Source organism: Mustela lutreola, chromosome 14 (assembly GCF_030435805.1).
Source record: "Mustela lutreola isolate mMusLut2 chromosome 14, mMusLut2.pri, whole genome shotgun sequence".
Lineage (NCBI taxonomy): Eukaryota > Metazoa > Chordata > Mammalia > Carnivora > Mustelidae > Mustela > Mustela lutreola.
In genome coordinates this window covers 74006262-74018352 of record NC_081303.1, presented here as the reverse complement: position 1 = coordinate 74018352, position 12091 = coordinate 74006262, and the positions used below count along the sequence as shown (strand labels likewise).

General features: G+C 57.0%; 1 protein-coding gene across 4 annotated transcripts in view; it reads left to right on the top strand.

Moving 5' to 3' along the window:
- Window positions 1–1069: 1069 nt before the first annotated feature.
- The window catches only part of SLC25A44 (solute carrier family 25 member 44), a 29180-nt gene continuing 18158 nt past the window's right edge, over window positions 1070–12091 (top strand). For all 4 annotated transcript variants that reach the window (XM_059145995.1, XM_059145998.1, XM_059145996.1 and 1 more), the window contains exons 1-3: window positions 1070–1204; window positions 5452–6089; window positions 11493–11620. In XM_059145995.1, coding sequence (XP_059001978.1) covers window positions 5465–6089; window positions 11493–11620 — 753 coding nt within the window. In that variant the 5' untranslated portion in view covers window positions 1070–1204; window positions 5452–5464. The remainder of the gene's footprint in view (window positions 1205–5451; window positions 6090–11492; window positions 11621–12091) is intronic.

The following is a 12091-nucleotide window of genomic DNA, read 5'->3' as shown; positions in this document are numbered from 1 at the left end:
CCAGGCAGGCAGCATGCGGCTGGGGGGGAGTGGCCAAGCTCTGGACAGGCTTTTGAAATGAAGCCCATAGGGGCGCCTGGGTGGGTTAACTCAGTGGGTTAAAGCCTCTGCCTTCGGCTCATGGCTCAGGTCATGATCTCAGGGTCCTGGGATCGAGCCCCGCATCTGGCTCCCTGCTCAGCCGGGAGCCTGCTCCCCCCACCCGCCTGCCTCTCTGCCTACTTGTGATCTCTGTCTGTCAAATAAATAAATAAATACATACATAAAAACAAAGAGAAATGAAGCCCACGGCATCTGAGGACGGGCTGCAGGTGACAGGGGAGAGGAGAGCTTGCACCGTGGTCTGTGCCAATGCAAGACTGGACTTGCGACTGGACTTGCTAACGAACCGAGGCGGGAGAAAGAACGTCTATTCAAGTCTTTTGTCCACCGAGTCGTTGGTCTTTTGCTGTTGAGATGTGGAAAATCCCATTTTGAAGTGAACTCTCTCTCCACCCCGGGTCTTCCAGACCCTCATTTAAAGAGCTCTTCCTCTCCCTTAAAATCCAAACACAGGTCGTTTCAGAGCCGGAAGACACCCTAATGTCATTTACTCCACCTCCAGAATGGCCCCTATTCCTGCAATGTTTTGGGTTCTCAAGCCTCAGAATCGGTTGTCTAACCTCATTCCTTCCTGCTGCACACCGGCCTCTACTGTTTTGGCTCCACAGATGAGAAAAGTCACGCAAAAATCACAGATTAGATTTGGAGTTAAGATTTCCAATAGACCCGAAACACAAGGTGACCCATTTACAACGGGATCCTCAAGCAGGGCCGGGTGACTTGGCTCCGCGAACGAGAAAGGACACGCACGCGCCGTAGAACTGAGGGCATGACGAGGCCAACGAAGGCGTGGCTTCTGCCCGAATTCAGGATGGCCGCGCGCTCCGCCCCTCACCTCCTCGGGGGTGGCGGGGGAGAGGCTCAAAGCTCAGCACGCCATTGGTGGAGTTGCCCCCGGCGTATCCCCGCCCCCTCGCGAGGGGCGGGAGCGACAGTGCCCCAATTTCCGGTTCCGGCAGTACCGGGAGCCGGGTCGAGATGGAGGAAGATGCGAGCGGGGGCCGGCGGCCGCCGGGCACGGAGGCTCGAGTGGGCGCTGTGGCCTAAAGGGCCGGGTTCGGAGCTCGCCTCAGTCGCGGCAGAACCGCCCTGATCGGCGGAGGTGAGAAGCCGGCGGCGCGGAGCGCCCGGCGGCGGAGGTCTCCGAGGACGCGGACCTGTCACGGCGGCGGCGAGCGCCTGCGGCTCCGCGGGAGCCGGCCTCGCAGCCCCAGGGCCGAGGGGCGGCTGCGGCCAGGCGTCTGCTCCCGTCGGAGGAGCGCGCGGCGGAGGGAGCGGGGCGGGGGCGTGGCTCGGCCGGCAGGGAGCCCCGGGCCGAGGGCGGCCGTGCGGGGGGCCCGGGCAGGCGCCGCCGGGACGGCTGTCGTGCGGTGTCTGCGACGAGGATCGCGTGGGTGCCTGTGGACGACCCGGGAGAGCTGGGTGGGGCCGCTCCGTGACGGGTGGGGGGTCGGCCTCGAGGGCGGGGTCGGAGGGGTCGGAGGCGTCGCGGTGGCTGAGCGTGGAGATGTGTCCGCGCCCGTGCGGGGAGAGTGAGGGACAGAGTGGGGCAGAGGCCTTGCTTCCGCTGAGAATCGGGGGCCGAGTCCAGCGTGTGGGCCCAGAGCTGCGGGACGCGGTTGGCTTTGGTGCGGGTGGCCGCGGGAACAGCTCTGCCTGCGTCGGGTGACCAGTGCTGGGCCCAGTTCTGGCGACAGGTCAGGATAGAGTCGTTATGGTCCTGGACTTCTTGAGCAGCTCTGTCATCGTTATACCGAGAGTGACCGTCGTCACTTAAAGCAGACTTTTCCAAACGCTGGGGCACAGTAGTCACCCAGACAGCTCGTTGACAGTGGCTGTTACTGGACGGGCTAGCCTGCAGCCTCAGTTCGTCTGTCTGCAAGCTCCCAGCCCGGGCCAGCTGCCGGTGCGTGCGCGGCTCTGACCAGCCAGGGCTTAGGGCAGCGCTGTCCAGGAGAGCTTTGCAGTGGTAGAGATGTTCGCTGTTACCGGATGCTTTCCCACGAACTGCCTCGCCGGTACACGTGTGGCAGGCCTGGCCGCCCCGCTTCCCAGATGAGGAAACTGAGTTTCAATGAAGCGACATGGTTCCGATCGTACCAGTAATGGAAGTGGACCTCGGACCTCCTGAGTTCGGGTGTTCTTCCCACTGCATGACCCCGGCCTTCCAGGTGGCCCGCCGTGTCCTGAACCAGAGTCTTACCTCAGTACCTAGAAAATGATCTGGAGGGATGCTTCTGGATCAGGAAGAGTGCAGGTGGAAGGGGGAGGTGCAGAGACCACCGATCTGTCCCTTTCCCCTGCTGGGCTTGGTAGCGGAGGCGCTGCCTCTGACATCGCGTTTGATGACTTCGGCGTGTCCTGGGTCATCTGTTGGGTTCCATAGGAAGCACTTCAAACTTTGTGCCTGGGCAGTTGTTGAAAGACGGGAGGAAATTCAGATTCGGAGCTGTGCACGCAAGTAAGGGTTGGGGGAAGAGCCCGAAAGAACGGGGCTGCTGAGTGGGGAGAAGGGAAGCCCAGAGGCAATGCGCGTCCGGGTGCCTGCCAAGAGGATTTTCCATCGGGTAGAGCGGGAGGGACTAGTTTTGGTATTTCAGCAGGAAGTTTGGAGGTTATGTAACAAAGAGCAGGCTGGGATCCCACTTTCGAGGGCAGCCGCAGCTTTTGAAGGGTTAGAGGGAGTGCGTGCGGGGCCTTCTCGCCTTCAGCTGCACAAGCTTCTCCCTCTGAGGCATGACCCTTAGTGGCTTCGGTCACCATGGCAGCTGTAGAAGACAACTGCCTTGGCTTCGGAGAGTCCCCCCACTTCTTTGTGGGACTTTACAGTCAATAGGCCCAGGTAAGGATGGAGACATGGGGTGCTGGGTCCCGCCGTCGGACTTCTTGTCAGGAGTTAGTGGTTCTTTATGACTCAGCTGGACAAGTTGAGAACGAGTCCACTGCTCTTCCTTTCTGTCCTGCTTAGCACAGTTGGCGCGAGCCCAGCAGGAGGACGTCTTGCTTGAGCCCTGCTGTGTTTGTCCGGTGACAGCCAAGTGCTGGCCCGCCGCTCAGCCTGGTCAGTCCCTCCACCAGCACCCTGGGAAAGCAGAGGCAGCTTTCGGTTTCTCTGGAGCAAAGCTGAGAGAAATCTCTGGTCATCTGCAGGCCCAGGAGCTTATGTTTAACCCTTTAACCCTTGAGTGACCAGCAGCCATGAAAGCATTAATGCTGCCTGCCACAGGTGGGAGGGACCCGGCTTTAGACTGAGCAGTGTGACTTGTGTTGGAACTCCTCACTTCCGTGGGGTAGAAGGCATGGTCAGTAGAGGAGAAATCTTGGCTCATATCCTGCCTCCACCATGACCTTGGACCTGTTCCTTTTACTTTATCTGATGCCGAAGTGTCTAACTCTGCACAGGTGAGGTTCTAAGGTCACATGAGGTGACAGGTATTCGGAAAATCCTTGAGTCTCTCTCTGCTCATCGCCCAGTGGTGTTGGAAACATGACCTTGGGACCCTGGATACCAGACACTCTGGGCAGGTGACAGTGACCACCTTCTCTTGAAGGCCTCAGAGGAGAGGACTGTGGGGCTTGGTGGGTGTCCCCATCTGAGGCTGGGGAGGAAGGGCCACTTTTGCCCGCAGCAAGTGACACGGCAGCCTTCCTTTCGGTTATTTCCCACATCCTAGATGCTCCTCCTGGGCCGAGCTGGTTGTTCTAAGCCACCGTTTGCTGCTCTCGCGGTCTGCATGCATTCCTGCTCTGTCCCCACGGCTCTGCCCTGCAGGGTTCCTCCGCTGGCCTCACCTGAAGCTGAGGTTTTCCCTCCAGGCACAGGTGTTTGGCTCGCCCTGCAGGCAGCCTGGCCTTCTGTGACAGTGACACAGTCCCGCTGGGGGTGGGGGTGGGGGCTCCCCAGAAAGCTCACTGTGCTTCTCTGCTGACTTCCATGGCAAAGCGAGAAGCTCCTCAGGCTACTTGGGACCTTTGGTTGGGATAGGTGGTCAAGGATGGATTCCATTTAGACACATGAGGTTGGCTAAGGCACTGGCTTCAGGAACATTTCGGCTTCTAGAGTTGTCCCTTTAATGTGGCCACCTCCTTACCAAGCCTGTCGGGATTTCTCCCAAAGCCTGGGGAGCCCCTGACTTCTTGCTGCCGGTTCCACCTCCCCGTTTCCACTCTGGCCAAAAATGTCCGGTGTCCTGTGCAGGAACACGTTCCGTTGTCGCTCAGGGCATGTCCAGTAGATCATGACCCATTGCTGGATGGTTCTTAAGTTGGAAGGTCCCGGTTTCATATGGTTATTGCATTAGTGCTGGTTTTGATGGAGAACTTCGGTGGTGGCCAGGCCTGACATTAGAGCCACAGCAGCGTACTTTGACCTGGTTTCTGTCTGAGTCTTAGATCCATTCCCCGGAGGGATTGCTGTTGTCTTTGAAAACAGACTGTGCGCGTCTGGAAGGCAGAGGTGGTATCTTCCTATCGCTTGGGTCTGCCCTCATTGTACGGCACAGAGATGACGATTTCTGTGTGCAGGGGTGAGAAGGGCTGGGCCTGTCTTGTGCCTTATGGTTCTCCAGACTTCAGGGAAACCTCTTTGCTCTCTGCTGCTGCTTCTTTTCTCTAGAGCGAGAGTTATCTAATAACCAAAGGGGACTCTGACCTTTGGCTTGTTGCTAACTTTCTATCCTTTGCTGGAGGGCGGGGAGGGGGGCAGACTTTCTTCTAATGCAGGCCGCAGGGAAGATAAGTGTAGTGAGGGTAAGTGGGCCGCTCAGAGGGCCCAGTCCGCTGCCGGTAAATGGTGACAAAAGCAGCACCCTGCTGACGGTTACTGGTCAAGGCGGTGCCTCCTTGGGAGGCCCTGGAGCAGCCAAAATGGAGCACCGGCTTCCCTTCAGCATTAGGAACTTGCTAAGTGTCGCTCAGTGACATCCCTTCATCCCCGTGGAGGCCTTGCCCCTGGCCAGGTGGTTTCTCTGGGCAGCATCCTGAGCTCTGCCTGGGTGAGCAGAGCAGGAGGCGCATGGGCTCTGACTCCAGGGCCCGGGCAGAGGCAGGGACTGGGCTCGGTGGTCTGCTCAGCCGGGGCAGGGAGCCGAGCCGGGAGCGGAGCTGCAGGAGTCACTGAGGTGAGGGGCGGCTTCTGGAATTGGGGAAGGGCTGACCAAGGAGAGAGCAGGGGCACGAAGGATGACTCGGGCAAGAGAGCCGGCCACGCTGGACCGGGTGGGATCTAAACTCTGGGGAGGCGGGTACCCCGGAGATGAAGCCTGAGCACGGGGTTCGGAGCCTAGCCGCAGGGCAGAGCGCAAGCCCTGGCCTCCTTGCCCACGTCCTCCTGCCCGCTCGCACCCCCAGGGCTGTAGGCGCCATGGAGGACAAACGCAACATCCAGATCATCGAGTGGGAGCACCTGGACAAGAAGAAGTTCTACGTGTTTGGGGTGGCCATGACCATGATGATCCGCGTCAGCGTCTACCCGTTCACCCTCATCCGCACCCGGCTGCAGGTCCAGAAAGGCAAGAGCCTCTACCACGGGACCTTCGATGCCTTCGTCAAGATCCTGCGAGCCGACGGCGTGACTGGCCTCTACCGGGGCTTCCTGGTCAACACCTTCACGCTCATCTCCGGCCAGTGCTACGTCACCACGTACGAGCTCACCCGGAAGTTTGTCGCTGACTACAGCCAGAGCAACACGGTCAAGTCACTGGTGGCCGGCGGCTCGGCCTCCCTTGTGGCGCAGAGCATCACGGTGCCCATCGATGTGGTGTCCCAGCACCTGATGATGCAGCGCAAGGGCGAGAGAATGGGCCGCTTCCAAGTGCGAGCAAGCCCCCAGGGACGAGGGGTGGTAGCCTTTGGCCAAACCAAGGACATCATCAAACAGATCCTGCGGGCTGACGGGCTCCGAGGCTTCTACCGGGGGTACGTGGCGTCACTGCTTACCTACATCCCAAACAGTGCTGTCTGGTGGCCCTTCTATCACTTCTATGCAGGTAAGGGGGGCGGGAGAGCAGGGCTTGGGCAGGTGGGGTAAGTGGGGGCGGGGCGGGCGGGGCGCTGTGCAAGCCAGAGCGGAGGATTTCAGGGAAGAACGGGGTGTTTGTCCAACAAACATTTGATCCCAAGAGGGCTCACGGATGAATGAGACACGGGTTCTTGCTTTCGGGGAGCTTCTGTCATTGTGGGGGGACTCAGACGAGTAAAGTAGACGACTCTCGAACATCAATTATGTTGATTGCCTTAATCAGTGGGGGTTCGTGGACTTTAATTGGAAGGCGAGGAAGGACAAAATTCATGGGATATTTGGGATCTGAAGAGGAAATTTCAAATTTCAGATGAGTGTTTGCGTTGGATGCCTTTCCTCAGCGTTGTTAAATTCAGGGTGTCGAAGAGCCTGGAACCCCTCCGCTCCTAGAATGTATTTTTGTTTGTAAGACATTTTACTTCTTTTTAGGTGTTTCCCAGAAATGGATTACTGGGTCCAAAGATAACATTTTTGAGGGCCTCAATAAGCCTGTTGCCAGACTTCCTTCTGGAAGGCAGAGTGCATTGCCAAGAACAGGACCTGAGCGTGCCTGTGACCGTTGACACCCATGGCTTTGGGCCACCAGCAGACTCCTGTGAGGACGGTGTCTGCTTGCAGCCTCCACAGTCCCTGCTGTGGGCTCCGAGCCTTGGCCGTGGGCATTCTGCCCAGGCTCTCCGGGACCTTTCTAACCAGACTTCATGATGCCTTCCTCACCTGTCATCACGCTCTCCCTCAGGGACTACACGTTTGTGATTCTCCTATTCTCCTGACTGTGCCTTCTTCTTTATTGCCAGTTTGGTTTCTCTCTCATGTTCAGCACAGTCTTTCTTCTTGCATATTTGGTAAAATTCACCCAGACTCCACGTGACCTTTTGCCTCAGATCCTTTGGGAACTGATCTTGGTAATCTTAATGTTAAGAAAAACTCTTAAGAGGGGCGCCTGGGTGGCTCAGTCGGTTAAGTGTCTGCCTTCGGCTCAGGTCATGATCCCGGCGTCCTGGGATCCAGCCCCACATCCAGCTCCCTGCTCAGTGGGGAGCCTGCTTCTCCCTCTCCCTCTGCCCCTGGCCTGCTTGTGCACGTGCGCTCTTTCTCGCCAAAGGAAAAAAAAAAAAAGAAGAAGAAGAAGAAGAAAGAAAGCAGCAGTCTAGGAAACGTGAGCGCTTTCTCCGGCATCTGTCTCTGCCCTTCTCTCCTCATGTGATTTCATGTACAATTGACTTGGCCTTTTCTGCCATGTCAGAAAATCTGTGTCTGTCCCTAGACTAACTTCCCAGAGCTCTGGACAGACACTGACTGTTGGGCCTCCCGACTTGGACGCATGCATTTACATCCGAAACACTACGCCGTAAACTGTCTTTCATCCCAAGCTGGTTGACTCCCTTCCTTCTCAGTGGCCAGGTTATTCTCCATGTCACTGACACAGTCACTCCCTCGTGCCCACATCGGGTCCTGGTGACCCCAGAATGTCTTTTCCTATTCTCTGTCCATTTCTCCTGCCTTCCCTAGAAACCAGGCCTCCAGGGCCACCCTGCCTGCTGCTGCGCCAGCCCTCTAGCTGGTCTCCCATCCCACCTAGCGCACATGGCATCGGAGTCGCTCTGTCAACCCTGGGTGTGGTGCTCAGCGACTCCCCCTGCTGGCCGAGGACGGGCCCATCTTTTCGCCTGGCTTCCGCCGCCCTTTACAGCGGAGTGTCCCCTGGTGTGGTGTGCGTGGTAGCCAGGCCAGATCACGGACAAATCTTCCCACCCCGGCTTTGTTCCTCTCTGCCGTCCAGGTGCACCAGCCCTGTGAGGCCATGACCTACGTGAGTGCTGCTCACTGCCGCCTCCATCTGTCCTTGGAGCCCTTCCTAACCCCCAAACCACCTGTCTGTCCTTGAGCCCCGGGGCGCTCCTGGAAGCTTCCTTCTGCAGCTGCATAGCTTGCCTTGATGCCGTTTGTGTGCACCTTCTCTCTCCTTTTTTTTTTTTTTCACTGCAAGACACCATTTATTTTGTTAAAGTCAAGCAGGATGATGTGTTCAGAGGTGGTGAGTGTCGAGCATGAAGTACGTACACATTTACCACTGTCGCACCTTCTCTCTTCCACGGTGTGGAAAGGCTCCCTTTTTCCTAATGCATTTTTCAGTTGAGATACAATTAAGATACAGTTGATTGGAAAGTTTCTTGGAAGGGGGAGGAAACTGACATTTATTGACTGCACAGACGGGCTCCTGGACACGTGACACGTGTGCTTCGTAAATACTTGTTGAATGAGCAGAATGGTTCTTGTCGTTCCCAAAGCCTTAAAATCTGCCAATGGTGCCTTCTGAGCATTTAGAATAAATGTAAACACAAGTTTACAAAGTGAACACGAGTGTGCCCGTGGCCAGTGCAGGTCTCCATGATCCGGCCGCTGTGCTGTGCGGCCCGCGGTGGCCTCCGTCCCTGTGGTCCGCTCCGTCCTCACTGTCCTGCTCTCTGTTCCCGAAACACACCAAGCTCTGTCCTAACCTTTCCACATAACGTTCTCTCGGCCTGGAGCGCCCTGTCCCCCGTCGTGCTTCTGGCGCTCCAGGCCTCAGCCTACACGCCACCTTTGCACAGAAGACGTCTTCATCCAGTTGGAAAAAGGGCTCGTCTTTTTTTTCAGCTCGTTTCCTTCACAGCGTTTGTCGTGATTTGCGGTCACTTGGTCCTTGACTCACAGCTCCCACAGCAGAATGGGAGTCCCATGAAGGCCCTTCCAGGTTCATCTCGCTGCTGTGTGTCCTGTGCTCCGCGCAGTGCCTGGCATCCGGTAGCGTGAAATAAACAGGCGTTTATATTACCGTCCAAAATCATGTGGCCACGAGGGCCTTAGACCAAGTGAGCTTGGGTTTACCATCTGCTCTGCAGATACTCGAGCCCATGAGCGCTGGTTGAACGAGTGGTGGAGAGCAGAGACCTGGAGCTCTTGCCCCCACCCTCTTGCTTTGTTTTCTCATCGTCTCCCGAAGCCCCAGGAAAATGGTCTGTGTGCATGACTACAGCGGGAACCTGGAGCCTGCTGTGGCTTGCAGGCCCAGGGGCCAGTGCAGACAGGCCCATGGAAGCTGGCAGCGCCCAGCTGGACGCCACCACGCAGTGGCCGTGAGATGCTTCCTTCTCTGGAGAAACAGGACGCAGGTGTCTCGGTTTATGCTGGTCACTCTCTCGGTTTATGCTGACCGGTGGCTAGCAACCTCGGGTGGCAGAGGCAGGCAGCTCTGGCAGGCCGTATGGAGTCATCCCGTGCTACCGGATTTAGAGGCCCACATGCCTACCCCCTGATCTTTAGGTGGCCACAAATGACCAAAAGTAAGGGCATGAGAAGAAAACTCTTTAAGGTTCTATGGTAACTGAGCTATAGAGAGAACACAGAGACCGAACCTGCAGTGGCGAGCCTGCCGCGCATCCAGCCTCCTGTGGAGTGGAAGCCAGAGCTTCGACCTCACACTGGCCTTGCTGCCCGTGAAGACTTAAGGCATGCTCTTGCCTCAGGGCCTTTGCACAGGATGTTCCCCTGCTTGGAAAGTTCTTTGCACAGATCCATAGGGCTTGCACTCACCTTCAGGTCTTTGCTCAGACTCAAGCCTTCTGGAGAGGGCTTGCATGCCCACCATGTTTAAAACGGCAGCCCCTGCATTGCTAGCACTCCTCATTCCCTGTCCCCTCTCCTGCTTTATCCTTATCGACAGGGGACACACGTGACTTCTGACCTAGCTCTGTCTTTTGGTTTTGGTTTTTGGGATTGCCTGTATCCGCCCCCCCCCCCCCCCCCCGCCACCGCCGTAGAACAGGAACCTTTCTGAGGATGGGATTTGACCTCGTTTATTCACACCTCCATCCTCGGGGTCTGGGGCGGCTGGCCACGTGGCCACTCAGGGAGCCTTTGTTCAACAAGCGAGCTCTTGTCTTTCATGGCTAGAGAGGGTAAAGCTAACAGTTCAGCCGCACTGAGCTTCCCAGTGACCAGGGGGTGGGTGAGTCTGGCCGTCTCCATCAGCAGTTTGAGAAATGAGCTTTGCTTTCTTGGTACAGCCTGGAGAAAACCTCTCTCTGGGATATGACTTTCTCTCAGTATTGTTTTTGTTTTTAAAAACATTCATATGGCGGGGGACCCCCGGGTGGCTCAGTCAGTTAAGCCTCTGCCTTTGGCTCAGGTCATGATCCCAGACTCCTAGGATCAAGTCCCGCATCCGGCTCCCTCCTCAGTGGGGAGCCTGCTTCTCCCTCTTCCTCTGCTACTCTGCCTACTTGTGCTCGCTCATTCTCTCTAATGAATAAATTAAAAATCTTTAAAAAAATTCACATAGGGGCGCCTGAGTGGTTCAATGGCTAAAGCCTCTGCCTTTGGCTCAGGTCATGATCTCAGGGTCCTAGGATCGAGTCCCACATCGGGCTCTCTGCTCAGCGGGGAGCCTGCTTCCTCCTCTCTCTCTGCCTGTCTCTCTGCCTACTTGTGATCTCTGTCTGTCAAATAAATAAATAAAATCTTTAAAATAAATTCACATAGGTATATACATAATGGAGTATTAGCCATTAAAAAAAATGAAAACTTAACTGTTTGCCATGACATGGACAGAGTTAGATGGTATAATGCTAAGTGAGATAAGCCAGTCGGGGAAAAGCAGGTATCATAGGATCTCACACAGACATAGAATTTAAGAAACAAGACAAAGAAAAAAAGAGACAAACCAAAAAACAGGCTGTTTGCTCCAGAGAACACACTGCTGGTCCCCAGGGGGGAGGTGGGAGGCTGGGAAACAGGTGATGGGGCTGAAGGGGTTAATGTCGCGAGCACTGAGCAGGATGCGGGATTTTCTAGTCACTGTGTCCCCCGTAGGAAACTAACGTAATGCCACCTGCTAGGAAGCTGGAATGAAAAAGTACAGTACAAATATTCACGTGGTCCAGAACGCACAAGGTCAGGACAGGGATGCGGGGAAGAGAGCCCGTGCCAGTCACCCTGCCCCTTCCTCGTGCCTGCGTGGGAAGACAGGCCCCGTGTGCGTTCCTGGCCGTGAGTCGAGAGGAGCGGAGCACAGGCATCAGGTTTTCGCACCAGGGAGGATTTCTGTCCATCAGATGAAAGGAACTGGTGTGCAGAGAGGTTCTGAAACCCCTTCCCCAGAGGACTGTTCTGTTCAGGTTGGAGATGGACCCAGCATGGCTTCCGGAAGGGCCCTCAGAGCCATCAGTGTGGTTGGCTCCGATGGAAGCCAGGAAGAGAAGACGGGTGTTCCGGGGTCCGAGGGGGCTGGGGCTGGAGAGGGTTCGTTCTTGTTGGGCGCAGAAGCAGCCTGAGGGCTGACCGCGTGATGCCACGGGTCTTGAGGCCTTGTTTTTTCCCTCGGTTCCAGAACAGCTCTCATACCTCTGTCCTAAGGAGTGCCCGCACATCGTCTTCCAGGCTGTCTCGGGACCCCTGGCTGCGGCCACTGCCTCCGTCCTCACCAACCCCATGGACGTCATCCGCACCCGAGTGCAGGTAAGTCCGGCCTCCGCCCGGGTGAGAAGGAGGGTGGGTGACCTGCGGGCTCCCCCGTGCCCTCCTGACCTCTGAGCCATGGCCTTCTAGTCTAGCTGGCCTTGTCCTGTCAGCCAGGCCCCTTCCCGCAGCCGGCTCGCTTCTGCAGAAACCAGCGGAGCACGTCGAAGCCCCTAGTGTTGCCCTTGTAGTGTCTGTGGCCTCGCACGTCCTGCTCCTGGCCTCGCACACTTGTTCCTGTCCCAGCATGCCCTGCTCCTGTCGTGGCCATGCCCGCCGGGCTCCTCCCTGCCCGGCCGCCTGCTAGCGTAGCCGATAGGACAGCTTTTCCTTACGTCGCAGGTTTGGGGCGATTAGACGTCTGTCCGTTTCGGCGGGTAGGTCTGGGTTCTCTGCAGACTGTTCTTGGGCAGGTCTCACCGACTGTGCCATGTAGATGCGGCAGGGACGCTGACAGAGCCCTTGGTGGTG